The sequence below is a fragment of the Anomaloglossus baeobatrachus genome, chromosome 11, assembly GCF_048569485.1.
Source record: "Anomaloglossus baeobatrachus isolate aAnoBae1 chromosome 11, aAnoBae1.hap1, whole genome shotgun sequence".
Taxonomy (NCBI): Eukaryota; Metazoa; Chordata; class Amphibia; order Anura; family Aromobatidae; genus Anomaloglossus; species Anomaloglossus baeobatrachus.
This window is the reverse complement of record NC_134363.1, coordinates 58661291-58682929: the sequence shown is the minus strand read 5'-3', so window position 1 is coordinate 58682929 and position 21639 is coordinate 58661291. Positions and strand designations below refer to the sequence as shown.

Genomic DNA, 21639 nt, shown 5'->3' with positions numbered 1-21639 from the left:
CGCACCAATAGGAACGCCAACGCCGGCTAACATTCCGGATGTTGGCGCTGAAGTGACGTCATATTTTCGCGCCGCAACTTCCGGCTTTGTTTAAAGAGGAGTGTGAGGTTGTTGTCGCCGGTTCCGGGGCTTCCTGCTGTCGGTAAGTGTCGGGGCGGAATAGATCGCTGCAGTGTTGTCATGGAGAATGTGGGGGAGTCTGTGGATAGACGTGTGCGGTGCTGCACTGCTTATAGGGTTTCTATGTGCCATAAAAGCCATATAACCTGGTGTATCACTGTGTGCATAGGAATAATGATAACAAGTGTATTTTCTGTCCATGAATGAATGCTGTGAAGTATAATCTTGCCTTGACTTTGCAGTGATAAAGCATGTCTCTGGCGGATGAGTTGCTGGCTGACCTGGAGGAGGCGGCAGAAGAAGAAGACGACAACCTGATAGACGAGGATGACTTGGAGACCATTGAGGAGGTGCAGGAGGAGATGCAGGTGGACGTCAATGCCGATTCAGTGAAAAGCATAGCAAAGCTATGGGACAGCAGACAGGTGAGACCCCTCTAAGCCTGGATACGCCTCCATTCTCTGCTTCTCTTCAGGATGCCGCCACATACAACATACAGACCCCAAGTGACCTCAGAACATGGTCTGCAGCTGTATTCTGTGCCCATCCCCCTGATATTCCTGGGGTCAGGTCTCCGAACCCCCAGCCTGAGGTTGAGCACAAGTCAAAAATGTCACACGTTGCTGTTTGTTTTTATGGGAGTCTATCAGAGAGTCCTCAGAACTTGCAGTTATGCTTAGAAGTACATGTCTGTGCTGTTTTAGGAGGTTATCCACTATTTAACATTGATTGTGTATCCTTAGGATAGGTTAGCAATGTTTGATCTATCGGCTTCCCCGCTGATCAGTTGCCCTCGACAGCAGCAACTGGAAATGCTCAGTTCCAGAGCTGCTCTGTCAACTGATAGCAGTAGCGGCCGGATACTGCACAACCGCCTCCCATTCAAAGCCATAGTAGTACCCAGATCTGGCTGCTGTCAAAAGATGGTGCAGCTCTGCAACGGAGCTTTTCCGGCCGTCGCTGAACACCTGATTGGCGGGGGTGCAGGGTGTTGGTGTTAGACTTCGGCCGATCTGACATTGATGACCCATCCTAAGGCGGGCTTTGCACACTACGACATCGCAGGTGCGATGTCGGTGGGGTCAAATTGAAAATGACGCACTTCCGGCATCGCATGCGACATCGTAGTGTGTAAAGGCTCGATGATACGATTAACGAGCGCAAAAGCGTCGTAATCGTATCATCGGTGCAGCGTCGGCGTAATCCATGATTACGCTGACGCGACAGTCCGATGTTGTTCCTCGCTCCTGCGGCAGCACACATCGCTGTGTGTGAAGCCGCAGGAGCGAGGAACATCTCCTACCGGCGTCACTGCGGCTTCCGTAGGATATGCGGAAGAAAAGAGATGGGCGGGATGTTTACTTACATCCCACTCATCTCCGCCCCTCCGCTCCGATTGGCCGCCTGGCGTGTGACGTCGCTATGACGCCGCACGACCCACCCCCTTAACAAGGAGGCGGGTCGCCGGCCAGAGCGACGGTCGCAGGACAGGTGAGTGCATGTGAAGCTGCCGTAGCGATAATGTTCGCTACGGCAGCTATCACAAGGAAATCGCTGCTGCGACGGGGGCGGGTACTATCGCGCTCGGCATCGCAGCATCGGCCTGCGATGTCGCAGCGTGCAAAGTACCCCTAAGGATAAGCCATCAATGTAAAAGTAGTGGACAACCCCTTTTAAAGTGAACCAATCACCAGGATTTTCATAGATAACCTATAGCCAGTGCTATACTGGAAGTATCATGGTGATTCTCTACATACCTGTAGTGGTCAACTTGGATGTTTAGGTTTTGAAATCCAAGAAAGTAAAGTTTATAAAATCAGCAGCTTCTTGTGTGACAGCAGCTGAGGATCAGATAATATCTGGGGGTGTATGCATACTCCTAATTCTAACAGAGGGAGGGGATGAGTATGCATACACCCCCAGATATTATCTGATCCTCAGCTGCTGTCACACAAGAAGCTGACAATTTTATAAACTTTACTTTCTTGGATTTCAAAACCTAAACATCCGAGCTGACCACTATAGGTATTTATAGAATCAGCCTGATAGTGCCAGTATAGCACTGGCTTTAGGTTATAGACAAAAACTTGGTGATTGGTTCCCTTTAAGTCTTTTCTCAAATTGATGAGAACTGTCTAAGTATATTATTTTATTTTTTAAAGCAATATTTCTGACGCCTCATTGTGGGACACAGGACCATGGGTGTTATGCTGCCTTATCCATAGGAGGACACTAAGTAGATGCAAAAGCATAGCTCCTCCTCTGCAGTATACACCCCCTGGTCGGGCCAGGCAACCTCCGTTTTAGCTTGGTGTCTGTAGGAGACACATCTTTCAAGGTTTTGTTATTTTTTTGAGGGCGACGGTTTCCTTTTGGGACCGATCTTCCAATACCATCTGTGAGGTAAATCCGGAGATATGACGATAAATCATGATATTCAAGGATGTCAGGAAGCCCTCTCCTGGTGTCACCCCCCCCCCTTTCCTTCACACAACTGGTTTAGCAACAAATCCCATGGCCATGTCCTGTGATATGGAAATTAGGTGGCTTAGGGACAATGGACACAGGATGACTCCCTGCCGTGACCCTGTAGTGGGGGCTGCTAGCTAGTTAGCAAGGCTATGGAAATAGCCAGACAGAACGACTCCAGTAAAAAATGGTTCATATCTCGCAAGCCATATTTCCGATAAATATGGCAACCATAAAAATGGTGTCTCCGCATGCGGACGATGCCGGCACACCCTTTTTATGGGAGCAGGACATTGGGAAATGCCCCAGGCGTGATATCAGCCAATGGGGAACTGGCAGACAGGTCATGAGTCCCCTCGTTCTGTAGCTAAATTCATAACTGTCACAATGAGAGCATTGGCGTCCGCCTACGACGCTCCCAGGCAAAGTTATGGCCCATATTCCATGTTGTGGATTGTCCATAACTCAAGCCAGGGGTGGAGCAGTGCTCCCTCTGAGGTCACTAAGGTAGGAGGGGACCTGGATTTGCCCAGGTTGATAACCCTACTTCGGCCATTTTCCAAGGTTCTTTCGCTGGGGGTCACGTGCAGGAAACATCTGTGGGAGTTCCTAGAAACCTGGTCTACAGCGCCCCCCTGTGGCCAGACGCAACAAGGTAACTGCTGGAACTGTGTATGCCTGTTTGTAACCCATGCTTTGATTGTAACTGTACTCTGACATAACTGTATATTCTGTAGATTCCCTATTGTATATATTGTAGTTTCTAGTGTGCTTTAGGCTGATTAAATTATATAATTAATCTTGGGCTGTTCTGTTATCTCGATCTTGAATCCCACGTCTGTGTGTTCGGCTAATAGTTACCGTAAATCGGTTGGTGGCAGCGAATGGTGCCAAGGATTATTGTGGGGAGGCCAGTGAGATTCGGGGAGATTTTATATATTCCGCCCGCGGAGGTCGGGGGAATATATACCTTACTCTCACCGGGGACCCTTCAATAATCGGCATAAGTAGTATAGCGGCCTCCTTGCTTATTGTCGGGCAATTCCATAATTGGCCTGACTATAAGAGGGGCGCTAGAGAGCGCGTCACGTGCTCGGTCGGTCGGGAGGTATAAAGGAGGGGTGACCCCCACTTGTTACCCCCCGATTGTGACGTACTGGTAGCCAGCGCGGGGGATTTCTGAGTGACCCCTCCCGGTGGTTTGTGACATATTGGTGGCAAGCGGTGGGATCGAGATAATAGTGTGTGTGAGTGTGAGACCCATACTCCCAGACACTAAAGACTGCCTGCAGCAGCTGTGGCTGCTGGGGTCTTCAGACTAGCTCAACACTAGAGTGTCAGAGTGCAGATACTGTAAGGTGTGTGGAGGCATCAGGTGTCAGTTCTGTGTCAGTGACCAAAAGTCTGCAAGAATGGCTGATGGCACCAGGAGCAGAGCTATGCAACTGGCCAATGCTAAGGCAGGAGCCGAAGAGAGGGAGGACGGTGCTGTGGACAGCAATGAGGAGGTTGCCCACGAGTCCTCCAGGAGCTCGACGCCAGAAAACCGTTCTGCCGAGGACATTGCACAACCTGGCAATTATGGACAAGATGAGGAGCAGCTCACCCAAGGTTCCTCAACGAGCCAGATGCCAGCCCTCCGCTCTGAAAGGGACAGTGAATCGCCTAGCTCTGCAGCGTGCCGCAGATCACCACGTGCCATTCCACCGAGCCTGGGAGGCTCGGATAGCCTTCTTCAAATGGCTATGGCCCTTCTCCAGGCTGGAGACCAGAAGGGCTACAAGGAACTCCTGGCAGAGCGCAGGGCAGAGCGGCAGGCAGCGCGTGACGCTGAGGCTGCGGAGCGGCACGCAGAGCGTGAGGCTGCGGAGCGAGAGCGGCAGGCAGCGCGTGAAGAGCGAGAGCGAGAGCGACAGGCAGACCGTGACTACCAGCTGCAGCTAGCTCAGCTCCGGCCCTCATCAGCCACACGTGACCTTCGAGACACCAAACTTCCAAAGGTCCGTGTTGAGGACTTCCCAGTGCTGGAGAAGGATGGAGACTTGGACTCTTTCTTGACTGCTTTTGAACGGACTTGCCTGCAGCACCATCTGGACAAGGACCAGTGGGCCAAATACCTGACCCCCCGTTTAAGGGGTAAGGCCCTGGATATCCTTGGGGACTTGCCTGCTGAGGCAGATCAGGGCTACGACACCATCAAGCGGGCCCTGATCCAACAGTACAACCTCACTCCGGAGTCCTACCGCAAGAAGTTCCGGACCCTACAGAAGGGACCAAAGGACTCCTGGGCTGACCACAGGCGGGCACTTGCCCGAGCTGCCGACCACTGGACCCAAGGCCTGCAGCTTTCCACCGGACCGGAGATCCTGGACTTGTTCATCACGGAGCAACTCTTGTGGAACTGCCCTGAGGATCTCCGCCAGTTCATCCGAGACCAGAAGCCAAAGGGGTCCACGGCTACAGCTGCCCTGGCCGATGACTACACCAACAATCGGGCTCCTGAAGCCAGGAGAGCAGCCACCAGCAGCACCTGGAGAGGGGGTAAGATGAATTCTGCGACTGCCCCACCTGCCCCTAGACTGCAGGGGGTGTCCCCCTCAACTCCCCTCTCCAGGCCCGTGGCGGAACCAAGACGGTGCCACCAGTGCAACCTACCTGGACACTTCAAGGCCATGTGCCCTCAGCGTCCCAAGGCCCCGGCTCCGTCCCCGTCCCAAGGGCCGCCCAAGGTGTATTGTGTGGGTGGGGGTGGTGGTAGGTCCCTGGACAGCTTCCAACCTGTCACCGTCGGCCGGTCTGTGACCATAGGACTGCGAGACAGCGCCTCGGAGGTGACTCTGGTGCGGCCTGAGATGGTGTCCCCCCAAGACTTGATCCCTGGAAAAACCCTCGCTGTCTCCGGGATTGGAGGCATTGACCCGGCGCTGCCTGTTGCTGACATTTATGTGGACTGGGGCGCAGGGCGAGGGGTGAGGGAGGTGGGGGTAACTGATCGGATCCCTGCAAACGTGCTACTTGGGACAGATTTGGGGCAGATAACCTCCCAGTTTGGGCCCCAACCAAGGGCTGAACCTTCAGCCAGTACTGACATGCCTCCGGACAATGTTAATGTGTTATCTATGAATGATGTAAGGGAGGAGGGAGTGAACTCTGATATTTCTGCTTGCATAGACACCATAGACACACACTCAGCTGCAGCTGTGACAGGGGAGGGGGTCAGAGAAAGGTGTGACAATGCCTCTACAAGTAATCAGCCTGTGAGCTGGGATCTGTTGCCCTCTGCAGGGATAAGCAGAGAGCAGGGTGCTGCAGGGGGAGGACCAGTGTGTGGGGTGGGGGCTACCACAGCAAATGTGGGGTCCCCAGAGATTTCACAGCGGGGTTCTGTTGCTGCAGGAGGGGAACAGGCAGGTGAGATTGGGGCCGGTCCAGGAGCGGAAGTGCTCCCAGGTAAGATCTCGGTGCATGGTTCCCCCACAACCGGGGTGTCAGGAAGCCAGGTAGGTCTGCCTGAACCGGCGACTTGGTCAGGAACGGAGGAGGAGCAGGCACGACCCACGGTCGCAGCGGCTGTGGCCGCTGTCACCCGCAGTGGGAGTGCTGGAAGCCAAGGGGCCTCCCGGAGGTCCGATAGCTCTTCCCCTTCTGACCAAGTGGCAGCCGAGTCAGGTGGAGGCCAGGACACAGGTCCCGGAGTACTGACTGAAGATGTGACAGTCTCGTCGATTCTGGCCACATCTAGTCAGGGGTTTCAGGCAGCGTTAGAAGCTGACGACAGCCTGAAAGCTCTTAAGGAGCAGGCGGCACAGCCTCCCTCGGACTCGGACCCGGAGCGAGTGGTCTGGGACCAAGGACGGCTGTACCGGGCCACGGTCCAGCAGGGTTCACCGGAGGCGTGGCCCAGGGACCGACAGTTGGTGGTACCCTATCCGTTCCGGACGGAGTTGTTGCGGATCGCACATGAGATTCCGATGGCCGGACACCTAGGGATCGCTAAGACCAAGGCCAGGTTAAACCAGCATTTCTACTGGCCAAAAATGGGGGCCGATGTGGCTGCCTACTGCCGTTCGTGTGAAACCTGTCAGAGAGTGGGGAAGGCGGGGCCACACCCCAAAGCCCCACTAGTATCTCTGCCAATCATCGATGAGCCTTTCAGGAGGGTGGCTGTGGATCTGGTCGGCCCGCTGGCCATCCCCAGCAGCTCCGGGAAACGCTTCATACTGACGGTAGTGGACTATGCCACCCGGTACCCAGAAGCAGTGGCCTTGTCGTCCATTCGGGCTGACAAGGTGGCCACCGCATTGCTGGAGATTTTCTCCCGAGTGGGTTTTCCCCAGGAAATGCTCACTGACCGGGGGACCCAATTCATGTCCCAGCTGATGGAGGCCCTCTGTAAGCAAGTCCAGGTGCGACATCTGGTGGCCAGCCCGTACCATCCACAGACTAATGGCCTGTGCGAGCGGTTCAATGGCACCTTAAAGCAGATGCTTAAGATGTTGGTCGACTCCCATGGGCGTGACTGGGAGCGGTATCTCCCACACCTGTTATTTGCTTACCGGGAGGTTCCACAGGCCTCAACAGGATTCTCACCGTTTGAGCTCCTGTACGGGCGACGTGTGCGGGGCCCCCTGGCTCTGGTGAAAGAGGCTTGGGAAGGGGATTTGGCCACCCCTGGAGTGTCGGTTATCGAGTATGTCATGCGCTTCCGGGACAAAATGCAGGCCTTGACGCAACTGGTACACGACAATATGGCTCAAGCCCAGGCCGATCAGAAGCGTTGGTACGACCAGAACGCTTGTGAGAGGACCTACCAAGTGGGTCAAGAGGTGTGGGTACTGGTCCCCGTACCACAGGACAAGCTTCAGGCAGCCTGGGAAGGCCCATACCTCGTGTACCAGCAGCTCAACCCTGTAACGTACCTGGTCACCCTGGACCCTGCCCGTGGAAGGCGGAAGCCCTTCCATGTGAACATGATGAAGGCACATCATGAGCGGGAGGCATGTGCGCTCCCCGTGTGCAACCTGCCCGAGGAGGGAGAAGCGGAAACACTCTTGGATATGCTAGCCCAGGTTAGGGCAGGCGGATCCATTGAGGATGTGGAGGTTGGCCACCAGCTCTTGGAAGACCAACGGTCCCAGCTGTGGGCCACCCTCCTCCCCTTCCGGGGGTTGTTTACCAACCAGCCCGGAAGGACTGACTTGGCTGTCCATCACGTGGACACTGGGGATCATCCCCCGATCCGGCGTTCAGCATATCGGGTCTCCCTGGAGGTGCAGCAACACATGCGCCAGGAGATTGACGAGATGCTGAAGCTGGGGGTGATCCAGGCATCCAACAGCGCTTGGGCCTCGCCTGTAGTCCTCGTCCCTAAGAAGGACCGAACCACTCGGTTCTGCGTGGACTACAGGGGGCTCAATGCGGTCACGGTCGCCGATGCGTACCCAATGCCACGCATCGATGACCTGCTCGATCAGTTGGCCGGGGCTCAGTACCTGACCATCATGGATCTGAGCCGGGGATATTGGCAGATCCCCCTGACTCGCAAGGCCAGGGAACGCTCTGCCTTTATTACCCCATTTGGACTGTACGAGTCCACGGTGATGCCATTCGGGATGAGGAATGCCCCTGCCACTTTCCAGCGGATGGTCAACACCCTGCTCAAGGGACTTGAAGGGTACGCGGCCGCGTACCTGGATGACATTGCCGTCTTCAGTCCCACCTGGGAGGACCACCTAGAGCATCTAGCACAGGTGCTCAGGCGGATCCACCGGGCAGGTTTGACCATCAAGCCGGGAAAGTGTCAGCTGGCCATGAGCGAGGTCCAGTACCTCGGTCACCGGGTAGGCGGGGGAACACTGAAGCCCGAGCCTGAGAAAGTGGAGGCCATCGCATCCTGGCCCACCCCCAGGACCAAGAAGCAGGTGATGTCCTTCTTGGGGACCGCTGGGTACTATAGGAGGTTTGTTCCATGCTATAGTAGCCTGGCAAAGCCCTTGACGGACCTCACCAAGAAGAAGCTGCCCTCTGCAGTCGATTGGACAATGGACTGCGAGACAGCCTTCCGGGCCCTAAAGGACGCCCTGTCCAGCCCGCCCGTGCTACAGGCAGCCGACTTCACGCGGCCGTTTGTAGTACAGACCGACGCCAGTGACTTCGGCCTCGGTGCGGTGCTCAGCCAGGTGGACTCTGCGAGCCAAGAGCACCCAGTCTTGTACCTGAGCAGGAAGCTGTTACCAAGGGAAGTGGCCTATTCCACGATGGAGAAGGAGTGCCTGGCCATAGTGTGGGCCCTGCAGCGTCTGCAACCCTATCTATACGGGCGCCACTTCATCGTGGAGACGGACCACAATCCCCTCAGCTGGTTGCACACCGTCTCTGGGACGAATGGGCGATTGTTGCGATGGAGCCTTGCGCTCCAGCAATACAACTTCACCATTCGACACAAAAGGGGCCGTGACCACGGTAACGCAGACGGGCTGTCCCGACAAGGAGAGGTCGCGGACGGGCGCACGGGGGAACACCGGAGTGTGCTGCCCCCTAGCGCCCTCAAAAGGGGGGAGGTGTGAGGTAAATCCGGAGATATGACGATAAATCATGATATTCAAGGATGTCAGGAAGCCCTCTCCTGGTGTCACCCCCCCCCCTTTCCTTCACACAACTGGTTTAGCAACAAATCCCATGGCCATGTCCTGTGATATGGAAATTAGGTGGCTTAGGGACAATGGACACAGGATGACTCCCTGCCGTGACCCTGTAGTGGGGGCTGCTAGCTAGTTAGCAAGGCTATGGAAATAGCCAGACAGAACGACTCCAGTAAAAAATGGTTCATATCTCGCAAGCCATATTTCCGATAAATATGGCAACCATAAAAATGGTGTCTCCGCATGCGGACGATGCCGGCACACCCTTTTTATGGGAGCAGGACATTGGGAAATGCCCCAGGCGTGATATCAGCCAATGGGGAACTGGCAGACAGGTCATAAGTCCCCTCGTTCTGTAGCTAAATTCATAACTGTCACAATGAGAGCATTGGCGTCCGCCTACGACGCTCCCAGGCAAAGTTATGGCCCATATTCCATGTTGTGGATTGTCCATAACTCAAGCCAGGGGTGGAGCAGTGCTCCCTCTGAGGTCACTAAGGTAGGAGGGGACCTGGATTTGCCCAGGTTGATAACCCTACTTCGGCCATTTTCCAAGGTTCTTTCGCTGGGGGTCACGTGCAGGAAACATCTGTGGGAGTTCCTAGAAACCTGGTCTACAGCGCCCCCCTGTGGCCAGACGCAACAAGGTAACTGCTGGAACTGTGTATGCCTGTTTGTAACCCATGCTTTGATTGTAACTGTACTCTGACATAACTGTATATTCTGTAGATTCCCTATTGTATATATTGTAGTTTCTAGTGTGCTTTAGGCTGATTAAATTATATAATTAATCTTGGGCTGTTCTGTTATCTCGATCTTGAATCCCACGTCTGTGTGTTCGGCTAATAGTTACCGTAAATCGGTTGGTGGCAGCGAATGGTGCCAAGGATTATTGTGGGGAGGCCAGTGAGATTCGGGGAGATTTTATATATTCCGCCCGCGGAGGTCGGGGGAATATATACCTTACTCTCACCGGGGACCCTTCAATAATCGGCATAAGTAGTATAGCGGCCTCCTTGCTTATTGTCGGGCAATTCCATAATTGGCCTGACTATAAGAGGGGCGCTAGAGAGCGCGTCACGTGCTCTGTCGGTCGGTCGGGAGGTATAAAGGAGGGGTGACCCCCACTTGTTACCCCCCGATTGTGACGTACTGGTAGCCAGCGCGGGGGATTTCTGAGTGACCCCTCCCGGTGGTTCGTGACACCATCAATGGGCGGGAACACGGAGTGTTGCCTCCACGTACCCCCTCCTGCGACACTGGATCCTGGGCTGCCTTTTACTGGACAACGGGTCCCACAGACACCGATTTTTCCAGAGCCCAGGGCAGAGGCACAATTCCTCAGCCCCTCTTTGCAGGCTCTGAGTTGAACATGGCACCTGTGTGGCCGGACAGAGCAAGCTGACTCTATTTCCACTGCCTGGACTGAGGCAGTGTTAAGGTGAGATTCCCCCCTGACTGGTTTCCCAGACAAAGGGAGAAAAGACTGTGCAGGGAAGGCTCCCAAGACTACTGAATTTACAGTATTTAGGGGGCAGAATAGGGATATTGCCCAAACACCCCCCCCCCCTTTTTCTGGACCATAACATGTGTGTCAAATCACTTGGTTTTTAATTTGCACTTTTTGGTTTATTAATAAAATATTGTATTTTATGGGGTTTTGAGCTTTGTTGAAGGTATTAAGGTGAGATCCCCCTGACTGGTTTCCCAGACAAAGGGAGAAAAGACGGTGCAGGGAAGGCTCCCAGGACTACTGAATTTACAGTATTTATGAGAAAGTCCCTTGCTGATTGCAAGGAGGAGAGCCCCAGGGATCCTGAACACAGAGTTGCTGCGTGCTGGCTGGAGGAGGGGGAAGTCCCTCGCTGTTTGCAGAAAATCCTGCACAGATAATTTACGGGTGGCGGGGGGAGGACCCAGAGCTCAGGAACTCACTCTGTTTATTTGCTCTGCTTATTTGCTCTAGCTGCGTGCTCTGATTGCAGGAAAGCCGGCAGAGATAATCCACCAGTGACAAGCTGTGTGGTGACTGGAGGGGGAGAAAAACTGTCACAGAAGCTCCCTTCCCGCTGTTTTTTGCTACCGACAGCAGGGGGGCACATTGACTTCTTCTTGGCGCTCTTTTAGCGCTAAGCCCCGCCCCCAGCGGGGCACGATAAGCCCCGCCCCCCTCCAGGAAAGCGTGCGAAGTTCTCTACAGAGCGTACTCCTTCCTGAGGACGCAGGGCCATCGGCTGATTCTGGTGAGGTACCTGCTTCACTTGTAGCCCTGCTGAGCATTGCTCCCCCTCCTGGCATACTCCTATTAGGAACATGCAGAATTCTAAGGGCACTAAGATATTATTCTGCCTGCCACGCTGAGCTACCACGTAAACACACCTCTTCTCTCTGAGTCCTGTGCCCCTATAGCCCCCCAAGACCAAGACCCCCCCCCGCCGCCGCCACCACCGCCGCAACAGTCAGCCCGGAGCCTAGGGCTCCCAGCCCACCGGAATGGGCACAGCTTCTGTCCCAATCCATGGAAAAACTGTCACAGAACCTGGTGCTGGCTATGCAATGTCGTCCTCCACACCCTTCTGGGCCCCTGATCGGAACGCAGCCTGAGGATACCCCCATGGAGGATCCTTCTGAGGTAATCCGGGCACATGCTTCACCAGTTGCAGGGATCAGGAAAAGAGCACACGGCCGGGTGTCTCCAGCACGCTCTCATGGCCCCCAGGGCTCTCCCTCGGGAGCACACAGGGCAGGCTCTCCCACACGCTCCACGGCTTCTGAAGAGCTGGAGGAGGGAGAATGCTGTTTGTACCAAGAGGATTCCTTGGTTTCATCCTCCCCAGATGATCAAACTGCAATAGACTCCCTTATAGAAGCAGTCAACCATCCTCTGCATGTGGAGGATCCCCCATCCACTACCACTGACCATGCGGTCTCCTTTAAGAGGGCAAGGAAACCCCAAAAGGTTTTCGCTGATAACCCAGAGTTTCAGGATATCCTCACAAAGCAAAGGGAGAAGCCTGACAGGCGCTTCAGTAACCGAAAACTCGTCCGGTACCCTTTTGCCTCAGTCGCCCCTAAGGGCTGGGCCGATCCGCCCTCGGTTGACCCCCCACCCCCACCCCCCGGTCTCCCGCCTTGCCACAAAGACGCTCCTGTTTTTACCCGATGGTTCCTTCATCAAGGACCCGACAGACAGACAGGTGGACCACCTCGCCCGCTCTGCTTTTGAGGCTGAGGGTTCCTTCCTCTCGCCCTCCTTTGCCTCTGTGGGTCGCGTTTGCCGCCTCAAATACCATAGCCATCCGTAGAGCTCTCTGGCTCCGACAATGGCGAGCGGACTCTGCCTCCAAGAAGTCTCTCACGGGCCTTCCCTTTTTTTCTAGACCGATTTTGTTTGGCGAACGTCTGGACAAGCTCATTTCTGACGCCACGGTAGGAAAGAGTACCTCCCTCCCCCAGCTGAAGTCCAGGACGTCCTTCACCAGACGTCCACAGTCCTCGTTCCGCTCTTTCGGAACTCATTGGTTGGTCGACATCCCGTGCTGTCCCTGCCACCAGCCGCGGACTACGCAGGGACCGACCTTCTCAGCTCTCCCCGAAACCCACTTCGTCATGGCAGCCTAGACCGAAACAGTCCAGGACTAGGGAGACTCGGCCACGACGTTTTCCCCCCTCATGACTCCTTCGGCGCCCCGGAAGACAGTCATTGTAGGAGGTCGTCTTCGGCTCTTTCAACACATCTGGACTGCCGCCTCAGACGACAAATGGGTGCGAAACCTTGTGTCTTCCGGTTACCAGGACCCGACCCCTGAGTCGGTTCTTTCTCTCAAACCCCCCAAAGACTCAAACGACGCAAAGCTTTTTTCTCAGCAATCCACTCACTCCAAACAGCAGGAGTGATAATACCTGTCCCGGACGACGAGAAGTTCAGGGGTTTTTATTCCAACCTCTTTGTGGTCCCCAAAAAGGATGGGTCAGTTCGACCCATCCTGGACCTTAAACACCTGAACAAACGTGCACGTACGGAGATTCAGAATGGAGTCCCTAAGGTCCATTATTGCATCCATGGTCGAAGGGGAATTCCTCGCCTCCATAGACATCAAGGACGCATACCTGCACATACCCATCGCCCCAGATCACCAAAAGTTCCTCCGCTTCGCAGTTCAGGACTCCCACTTTCAATTCGCAGCTCTACCCTTCGGCCTTGCAACTGCACAAAGGGTCTTCACCAAAGTCATGGCGGCCGCCATGAGCGTCCTTCACGCCAGGGGAGTGGTCGTTCTCCCTTACTTGGACGACCTCCTCCTCAAGGCCCCCTTCTTCTGCGACTGCTCAACCAGCGTACAGATCACTGTGGACACCCTATCCCGCTTAGGGTGGCTACTGAATCTAGACAAATCATCCCCGGTCCCATCACGATCCATCACCTTCCTGGGCATGTCCCTGGACACCCGTCAGGGCTTGATCTATCTCCCCCTGGACAAGGCGATCGCTCTTCAACGAGCGGTACGCTGCCTTCTACGTCCTCCGTCTCGCTCCATTCGATTCAGTATGAAGGTGCTCGGCAGGATGGTGGCGGCTATGGAAGCAGTACCCTTTGCTCAACTGCACCTCCGCCCACTGCAGCTAGCCTTTCTAGCTGCCTGGGACAAGAGCCCCTTCTCCCTTGACAAACATCTTCACCTGACGCCTTCAGTCAGGTACGCACTCCGCTGGTGGCTTCGGTCCTCATCCCTATCGAAGGGGAGATCTTTTCTCCCAGTGAACTGGCTGGTCCTGACCACGGACGCCAGCCTCCTAGGCTGGGGAGCAGTGTACCGGCACCACACTGCTCAAGGACGTTGGATGCCCCAGGAGTCTTCCCTACCCATAAACATCCTGGAAATCTGCGCGATATGCCTCACGCTCAGGGCGTTCTGCCCCCTGCTAGCGGGTCGTCAGATTCGAGTCCAATCGGACTATGCGACAGCTGTAGCCTACATCAATCGGCAGGGGGTCACCTGCAGCAAGGCAGCTTATCTCGAGGCCCACATTATCCTCAGCTGGGTCGAATCGACAGGGTCAGTGATATCAGCGGTACACATACCGGGAGTAGAGAACTGGGCAGCAGACTTCTAAGTCGCCAAGGCCTGGCTGCCGGAGAGTAGTCTCTCCACCCAGAAGTGTTCCTACACATCTGCACTCGCTGGGGTACACCAGACGTGGATCTAATGGCCTCAAGGTTGAACGCAAAGGTACCCGCGTTCAAAGCCAGGTCACGCGACCCGTAGTCCATCGGCGCGAATGCTTTAGTCTGCTCCTGGCACCACTACCGCCTGCTTTACATATTTCCACCACGGCGCCTGCTGCCGCGGGTAATCAGGAAGATCAAGGCAGAGGGAGTCCCGGTGATACTGATAGCACCGGACTGGCCCAGGCACGCCTGGTACGCCGAATTAGTACAAATGCTCGCAAACGTACCGCGGCGCCTTCCAGACATCCCAGACTTGCTGACCCAAGGGTCCATTTCCCATCAGAACTCCAGAGCCCTGAAGCTGACGGCATGGCCATTGAGACCTGGGTATTAACAAGAGCAGGATTCTCCCCCGCGGTTATTTCCACCATGATCAGCGCCCGAAAGCCTGCTTCATCCCGCATTTACCACCGTACGTGGAAAATCTTCCTTTCATGGTGCAGAGAAACTAACGTCCAGCCTCTGCCTCTGGCCATCCCCAGAATTCTCGCTTTTTCTGCAGGTCGGCTCTCAGCTCCCTTAAAGGGCAGGTCTCAGCGCTCTCAATCTTCTACCAATGCCGCCTGGCTCAAAAACCGCAGGTCAAGACCTTCCTCCAGGGCGTTTTCCCATCTAGTTCCCCCGTACAAACGGCTGCTGGACCCATGGGACCTCAATCTCGTTCTGGACGGTCTCCAGAGGTCTCCCTTTGAACCCCTCAAGGAATCCTTCCTTGCTCTTCTGTCCTGGAAGGTAACATTCTTAGTGGCAATTACGTCCATCAGACGGGTTTCGGAGCTAGCAGCACTCTTTTGCCGCGAGCCTTTTCTGATCTTTTACCAGGACAAGGTGGTTCTGCGCCCCGTTCTGGATTTTCTTTCAAGGTTCCTACCCCGTTTCATTTGAACGAGGACATTGTTCTGCCTTCCTTTTGTCCACACCCAGTTCATAGGGTGGAAAGGTCTCTGCATTCGTTAGACCTCGTCAGAGCTCTTAGATATTACATATCCAGAACAGCCCCCTTTAGGAAAACAGACTCTTTGTTCATCATTCCTGAGGGGCCTAAGAAGGGACAGGCAGCTTCAAAGGCGACGCTGGCTCGCTGGATTCGCTCTGCGATCCAGGAAGTCTACCGCTTGCAACTCAAGCCCATTCCTAGTGGGCTGCGACCTCATTCCACGCGAGCAGTTGGCGCTTCGTGGGCCATTCGGCATCAGGCTTCAGTGGAACAGGTGTGTAAGGCTGCGACCTGGTCTACCCTACATACTTTTTCAAAGCATTACAGCGTCCATACCCAGGTTTCAACTGAGGGAAATCTGGGTAGGATAATTCTGCAAACGGCAGTAGAGCACCTCTCTCAGTAGGCACTCCAGGCTGTCTGGGACTGGTTCCTAGTCCTTGGGTTGCGTTGTCTTGTTTTTATTTTTCCCACCCATGGACTGCTTTTAGGACGTCCCATGGTCCTGTGTCCCCCAATGAGGCGTCAGAGAAAAACGGATTTTTGTGTACTCACCGTAAAATCGTTTTCTCTTAGCCATCATTGGGGAACACAGCACCCACCCTGTTGCCCTGTTGGGCCTTGGTTCTCTCAGTACCTTATTTGGTTGTGACTCTCTTTTTTTTTTTTTCTCTTGTTCCTCTGAGAAGTTTTTGTGTTTTTTTTTTTTTTGTTTTGTTTTTTTCTCCTACTGCTTGTGTACTAAAACTGAGGCTGCCTGGCCCGGCCAGGGGGTGTATACTGCAGAGGAGGAGCTATGCTTTTGCATCTACTTAGTGTCCTCCTATGGATAGGCAGCATAACAGCCATGGTCCTGTGTCCCCCAATGATGGCTAAGAGAAAACGATTTTACGGTGAGTACACAAAAATCCGTTTGTTTTTTTCCATGGTGCTGGACATGTGATGTGGCTAACCATATTCATTACAATAGCACTAGAAGCAAAAAACATTATTATGAGCTCAGTGGTAGCCTTGATGTCATCTTGACTTAGATTTCTGCTCTCTCCAGTGGACGTAACAGGAAAGTGCTAGTCTGAGATGTCGCTCTGTGCTATGTTAGCGCAGACCTCTAAGGCTATGTGCGCACGTCGCGTAAAAACATGCAGTTACGCTGCGCTTTGTAGCGCAGCGTAACTGCATGCGTCCTGCGTCCCCTGCACAGTCTATGGAGACTGTGCAGGGGCCGTGCGCACGTGGCGTTTAAGAGCGCAGCGCTTCGGCTACTGCCGAAGCGCTGCGCAAAAAGAAGTGACATGTCACTTCTTTCCTGCGCTTTGCCGGCAGCTACTGCTCTGTCTATGGCAGGAGCTGCAGGCAGAGCGCATGGAATCGGCGCTCACTACGGACATTTCTGCAGCGATCTAAAGCGCACATGTGCTCTTCAGATCGCTGCAGAAATTTCTGCAGGGCTTGTACGCAACGTGCGCACATAGCCTAACAGGCATTATCTAGTTAATGGAAGATGGAGTCCTAGCAGTTGCCACATTATAGCAAATGGTTTGGGTTATTGGATATGAATCGAGATGTTATCTGCCAAAGACTAACTTTTTGCAATATAACTTGTTAGGACATTGGTTTTAGGGGAGACCCTGGATTAAACTGTCCCTTAGTTAGAGGGACTTTGACCCCTAATATGAGAATAGTATGATGAAGAAAGAGACCCTGATTCTAGTGGTGTTTCACTTACTAGGCTGTTTAGTGTTGCTTTTATAAAATTACTGTTTAACCAGCAGTAATTACCATTAGAGGACTACTTGGCCTGCTGCCAGCTAGTCCGGCAGATGGATGAGTTCTGTATAACCATGCCATTTCTGCCCCTGGCCATCTATTCCCAGGGCCTTTCTTGGGGGTTGATGGGTCTCTCCCTTATGAGCACATACTGAAAAAAACTGTCACTGCGAAGATCTGGACAGGGCAGAGCTGGACTAGTCTGGTCTCCTGCTATGGTTCCTGCGGGTCTTCAAAGTTTTTCTCGGACACGCTAAGTGTTTGGGCAGCATGAATCTGATAGAGAGATTCCTTTAAAAGACTGAATATATGTGGACAGCCACTCATTTTTGACATTATTTTAAGCACTTTACCAGGTCGATTTCATGCGCCCTCTGTCTGGAAAAACACATGTGCACAATTGCACGCACCGGCGGTGGTGGGTGTGTGTGTGTGTAATATATATATATAATATATATATATATATATATATATATATTATAATAAATTTATATTTCTTTGTCGCTCCATTGGGAGACCCAGACAATTGGGTGTATAGCTACTGCCTCCGGAGGCCACACAAAGTATTACACTTAAAAGTGTAAACCCCTCCCCTCTGCTATACACCCTCCCGTGCATCACATGCTCCTCAGTTTTTATGCTTTGTGCGAAGGAGGCTGACATCCACGCATAGCTCCACGTCTTAGTCAGCAGCAGCTGCTGACTAGGTCGGATGGAAGAAAAGAGGGCCCATAACAGGGCCCCCAGCATGCTCCCTTCTCACCCCACTCTGGTCGGCGGTGTTGTTAAGGTTGAGGTACCCATTGCGGGTACATAGGCAGGAGCCACATGCTGTTTTCCTTCCCCATCCCTTTAGGGCTCTGGGTGAAGTGGGATCCTAATCGGTCTACAGGCACTGGGACCGTGCTCCCTCCGCAGCCCCTGGGGAATCTGCCGGATAGGAGCCGAGTATCGTCGGGGACAAGGCCCTGCTACTGTGAGGTACTCTGTGTCCCCGTGGGGACCGCGCATGGAGCGCTTGTGCCATACACACTGCAGCACTGCTGGGTGTGTTAGTGCGCCGGGGACTACCGCGCCGGCCGTGCTTATTTGCCGGCCGCGCTTATAACTTTAGTCCCCGGCTTTTGCGGCCTAGTTTCGCTTATTCCCGCCCACAGGCCTGCCAGTCAGGGGAAGGGCGGGACGCTGCACAGGACGGCAGCACTGAGGGCTGGAGCATACTCTGTATCCTCCTCCCCCCTCACTCAGCACAGTGGGGCACTAGATTCCTGCACTTTCTAGGGCACGCCCACGGCCCCCTCCTCCCCACAGAACGCCGGCAGCCATTCCTGTCAGCACTTCTGACGCTGGAGAGGAGAGACAACATCAGGGAGGCCCGGGCACGGATTCTGGTGATCACACAACCGCTGTGAGCGGTCGGTAAGCAGCACCTGAGGTGCTGGCCCCACTGAGTGCCGAAGTGTACATATATATATATATATATATATATATATATATATATATATATATATATATATATATATATATATATATATATATATATATATATATATATATATATATATATATATATATATATATATATAGCAGGTCCGGGGGCGGTATAACGATTGAACAGTGCCTATATATATATATATATATATATAATATAGGCACTGTTCAATCGTTATACCGGACCTGCCAGTCAGGGGGAAGGGCGGGACGGTCAGTCGGAGGCTAGCAGTGACGGCTGGAGCACACTTGGCTGTCCTCCGCCTCCCTCACGTTTCACTCAGGGCACCAGATTCCCGCACTTTTGGGGTTACGCCCACGGCTCCCCCCTCCACTGTAGACGCCGACAGCCATGTTTTAAGCAGCACATACTGCTTCAGGGTCGGTACACCAGGGGGCTTCTTCTCGATGCTGGGCCCCCTAGAGTGATGAACTGTATATGTGATACACTGTATATATGGCTATATAATGTTTGTATGCAGTTTCACAGTTCGGCTGTACATATGTATCCTCAGTGATCACTGTGAACATACTCGCTCAGCCGGTGACGCGCCGGCGTTCCCTGTCCAGGCGGCAGGGACAGAGTTACAGCTTTGCTGAGAAACTCTCTGGGTCATTTTCACTATCCATGTCTCAGGCTATGGACAAATGGTCGGCTAAGAGACTAGGAGTTTGCAGTCCAGACCGGCCCCTTACACAGGCCCCGGGCACTGCGGGATCGCCCCAGGCCTCTATCGGTCTGCGACGAAGCGTGTTCCTGGGGTGGCCTCTAGTTATTACGTGGTAAACTCCAGCACGAACCGCAGTCCCAGTCCGGCTAAGCAGCCTTGCTTGGAATCTTCCCCGACTTCTTCAAGGGTCTCAGCTTGAGGACCCTCTAGAGGATGGGGCGGAGGTCGCAACCCAGGACTCTGTCCGGACGTGGCTCTCAAGGCTTCACAGATATTGTCCAGAAGCACACCTTCCCGGACAAGCGTTTTACTGAACGCCTTATAACACACGTTGTCCCTTCCCCTCTGACGTTGTTAAGGTTTCGGCTCAGTGTCATAAGGTGCCCTCCAGTCTCTGGACTGGCGGCTAGATCAGTAGTAGCAGTGGCTGGCGGGTCCACGCTCAAGAATGCCACGGACAGACAGATAGAACTCCTAATGGGATCCATCTATGAAGCCATAGGCGCGTCCGTTGCCCCGGCCTTTGCAGGGGTGGGCACTCCAGGCTATCTCAGCTGCTCTGTCTCAGATCAATGCGGTCATCCTGTGCTCCAATTAGCGTCTTTGACGTCTCAGGCGGTGGTATTTTCATCCTCCGCCGTGCACAGAGAACCTTTTCTGCATGGCGGTCCAGGTCAGGGGAGTGGTCCCCACATGTCCAAGACCGATGTAGGAGACATTCTGCCTTACGGTCACAGGATAGAGCTCAGTTCTCGTCCTCCGACTCGTTGCTTCACAGCATCTCCGTCCCCCGAGCGAGCCGATGCACGTTTCCAGGCGGTGAACACTCCGAAGGCAGGAGGAGTTGCGATCCTCGTTCCCCTTCAAGAACGTAGTCGCGGCTTTTTACTCCAGCTTGTTCGTGGTACCAGATAGGACGGATCACTCCGCCCCGTTCTGGACTTCACACTGCTCAACGGACAGAGAACCTGTCGGTTCCGGATGGAATCTCTCCGCTTGCCATCGCCTTTGATGGCCCAAGGAGGCTTCCTAGCATCAATCGACATCAGGGATGCTTATCTCCACGTGCCGATTGTACCAGAATATCAGCGCTTCCTGCGCTTCGCCATAGGGAACGAACACCTTCAGTTCGTGGCACTAACTTTCGGCCTGGTGACAGCCCTACGGGCCTTCACCAAGGTCATGACAACGGTGGTAGCGGTCCTACTCTCTCAGGCAATCTGCTGGTCAAGGCCCCCTCTCGGGTGGCATGCCAACACAGCCTGAACATTGCTCTAGAGACTCTCCAGAGATTCGGGTGGTTCATCAATTTTTCCTAAAGTCAAAATTGACACCGGCCCAATCACTGACATATCTCGGCATGGAGTTTCATACTCTCTCAGCGATAGTGAAGCTTCCGCTGGACAAACAGCGTTCACTACAGACAGGGGTGCAATCGTTCCTTCGAGCCCAGTCACACCCTTTGAGGCGCCTCATGCACTTCCTAGAGAAGTTGGTGGCAGCAATAGAGGCAGCTCCGTTTGCGCAGATTCATCTGCGCCCACTTTAATGGGACTTTCTCCGCAAATGGGACAGCAAATCGACGTCCCTCGACAAGAACGTTGCTCCTTCTCGGGCAGCCATGGCCTCCCTTCAGTGGTGGCTTCTTCCCACTCTTGTCGAAGGAAAAATCCTTCCTGCCCACATCCTGGGCTGTGGTCACGGCGGACGCGAGTCTGTCAGGGAGTCTTCCTCCGCCACAGGGCTCAGGGTACATGGACTCAGCAGAGTCCTCCCTCCAGATCAATGTTCTGGAGATAAGGGCAGTGTTCTAGCCCTAAAAGCGTTCCAGCCATGGCTGGAAGGCAGGCAGATCCGAATTCAGTCGGACAACGCCACGGCGGTGGCATACATCAACCACCAAGGCGGCACAAGCAGTCGGCAAGCCTTCCAGCAAGTCCGGCGGATTCTGCTGTGGGTGGAAGCCACAGCCTCCACCATCTCCGCAGTTCACATCCCGGGCGTAGAAAACTGGGAAGCAGACTTTCTCAGTCGCCAGGGCATGGACGCAGGGGAATGGTCTCTTCGACCGGACGTGTTTCAAGAGATTTGTTGCCGCTGGGGGAAGCCGGACGTCGACCTATTGGCGTCCCGGCACAACAACAAGGTCCCGGCATTCATGGCACGTTCTCAAGATCACAGAGCTCTGGCGGCAGACGCATTAGTTCAGGATTGGTCGCAGTTTCCACTGCCTCACGTATTCCTCCTCTGGCACTGCTGCCCAGAGTGTTACGCAGGATCAGATCCGACTGCCGCCGCGCCATCCTCGTCGCT

The 21639-nt window shown here is 54.1% G+C and overlaps 1 protein-coding gene across 1 annotated transcript in view; it reads left to right on the top strand.

Annotated features, from left to right (window-relative positions):
* Positions 1-58: 58 nt before the first annotated feature.
* The window catches only part of PRPF31 (pre-mRNA processing factor 31), an 83690-nt gene continuing 62109 nt past the window's right edge, over positions 59-21639 (top strand). Inside the window, exons 1-2 of the mRNA XM_075329066.1 lie at positions 59-142; positions 363-545. Of these exons, the coding sequence (XP_075185181.1) occupies positions 372-545 (174 nt within the window). The 5' untranslated portion in view covers positions 59-142; positions 363-371. The remainder of the gene's footprint in view (positions 143-362; positions 546-21639) is intronic.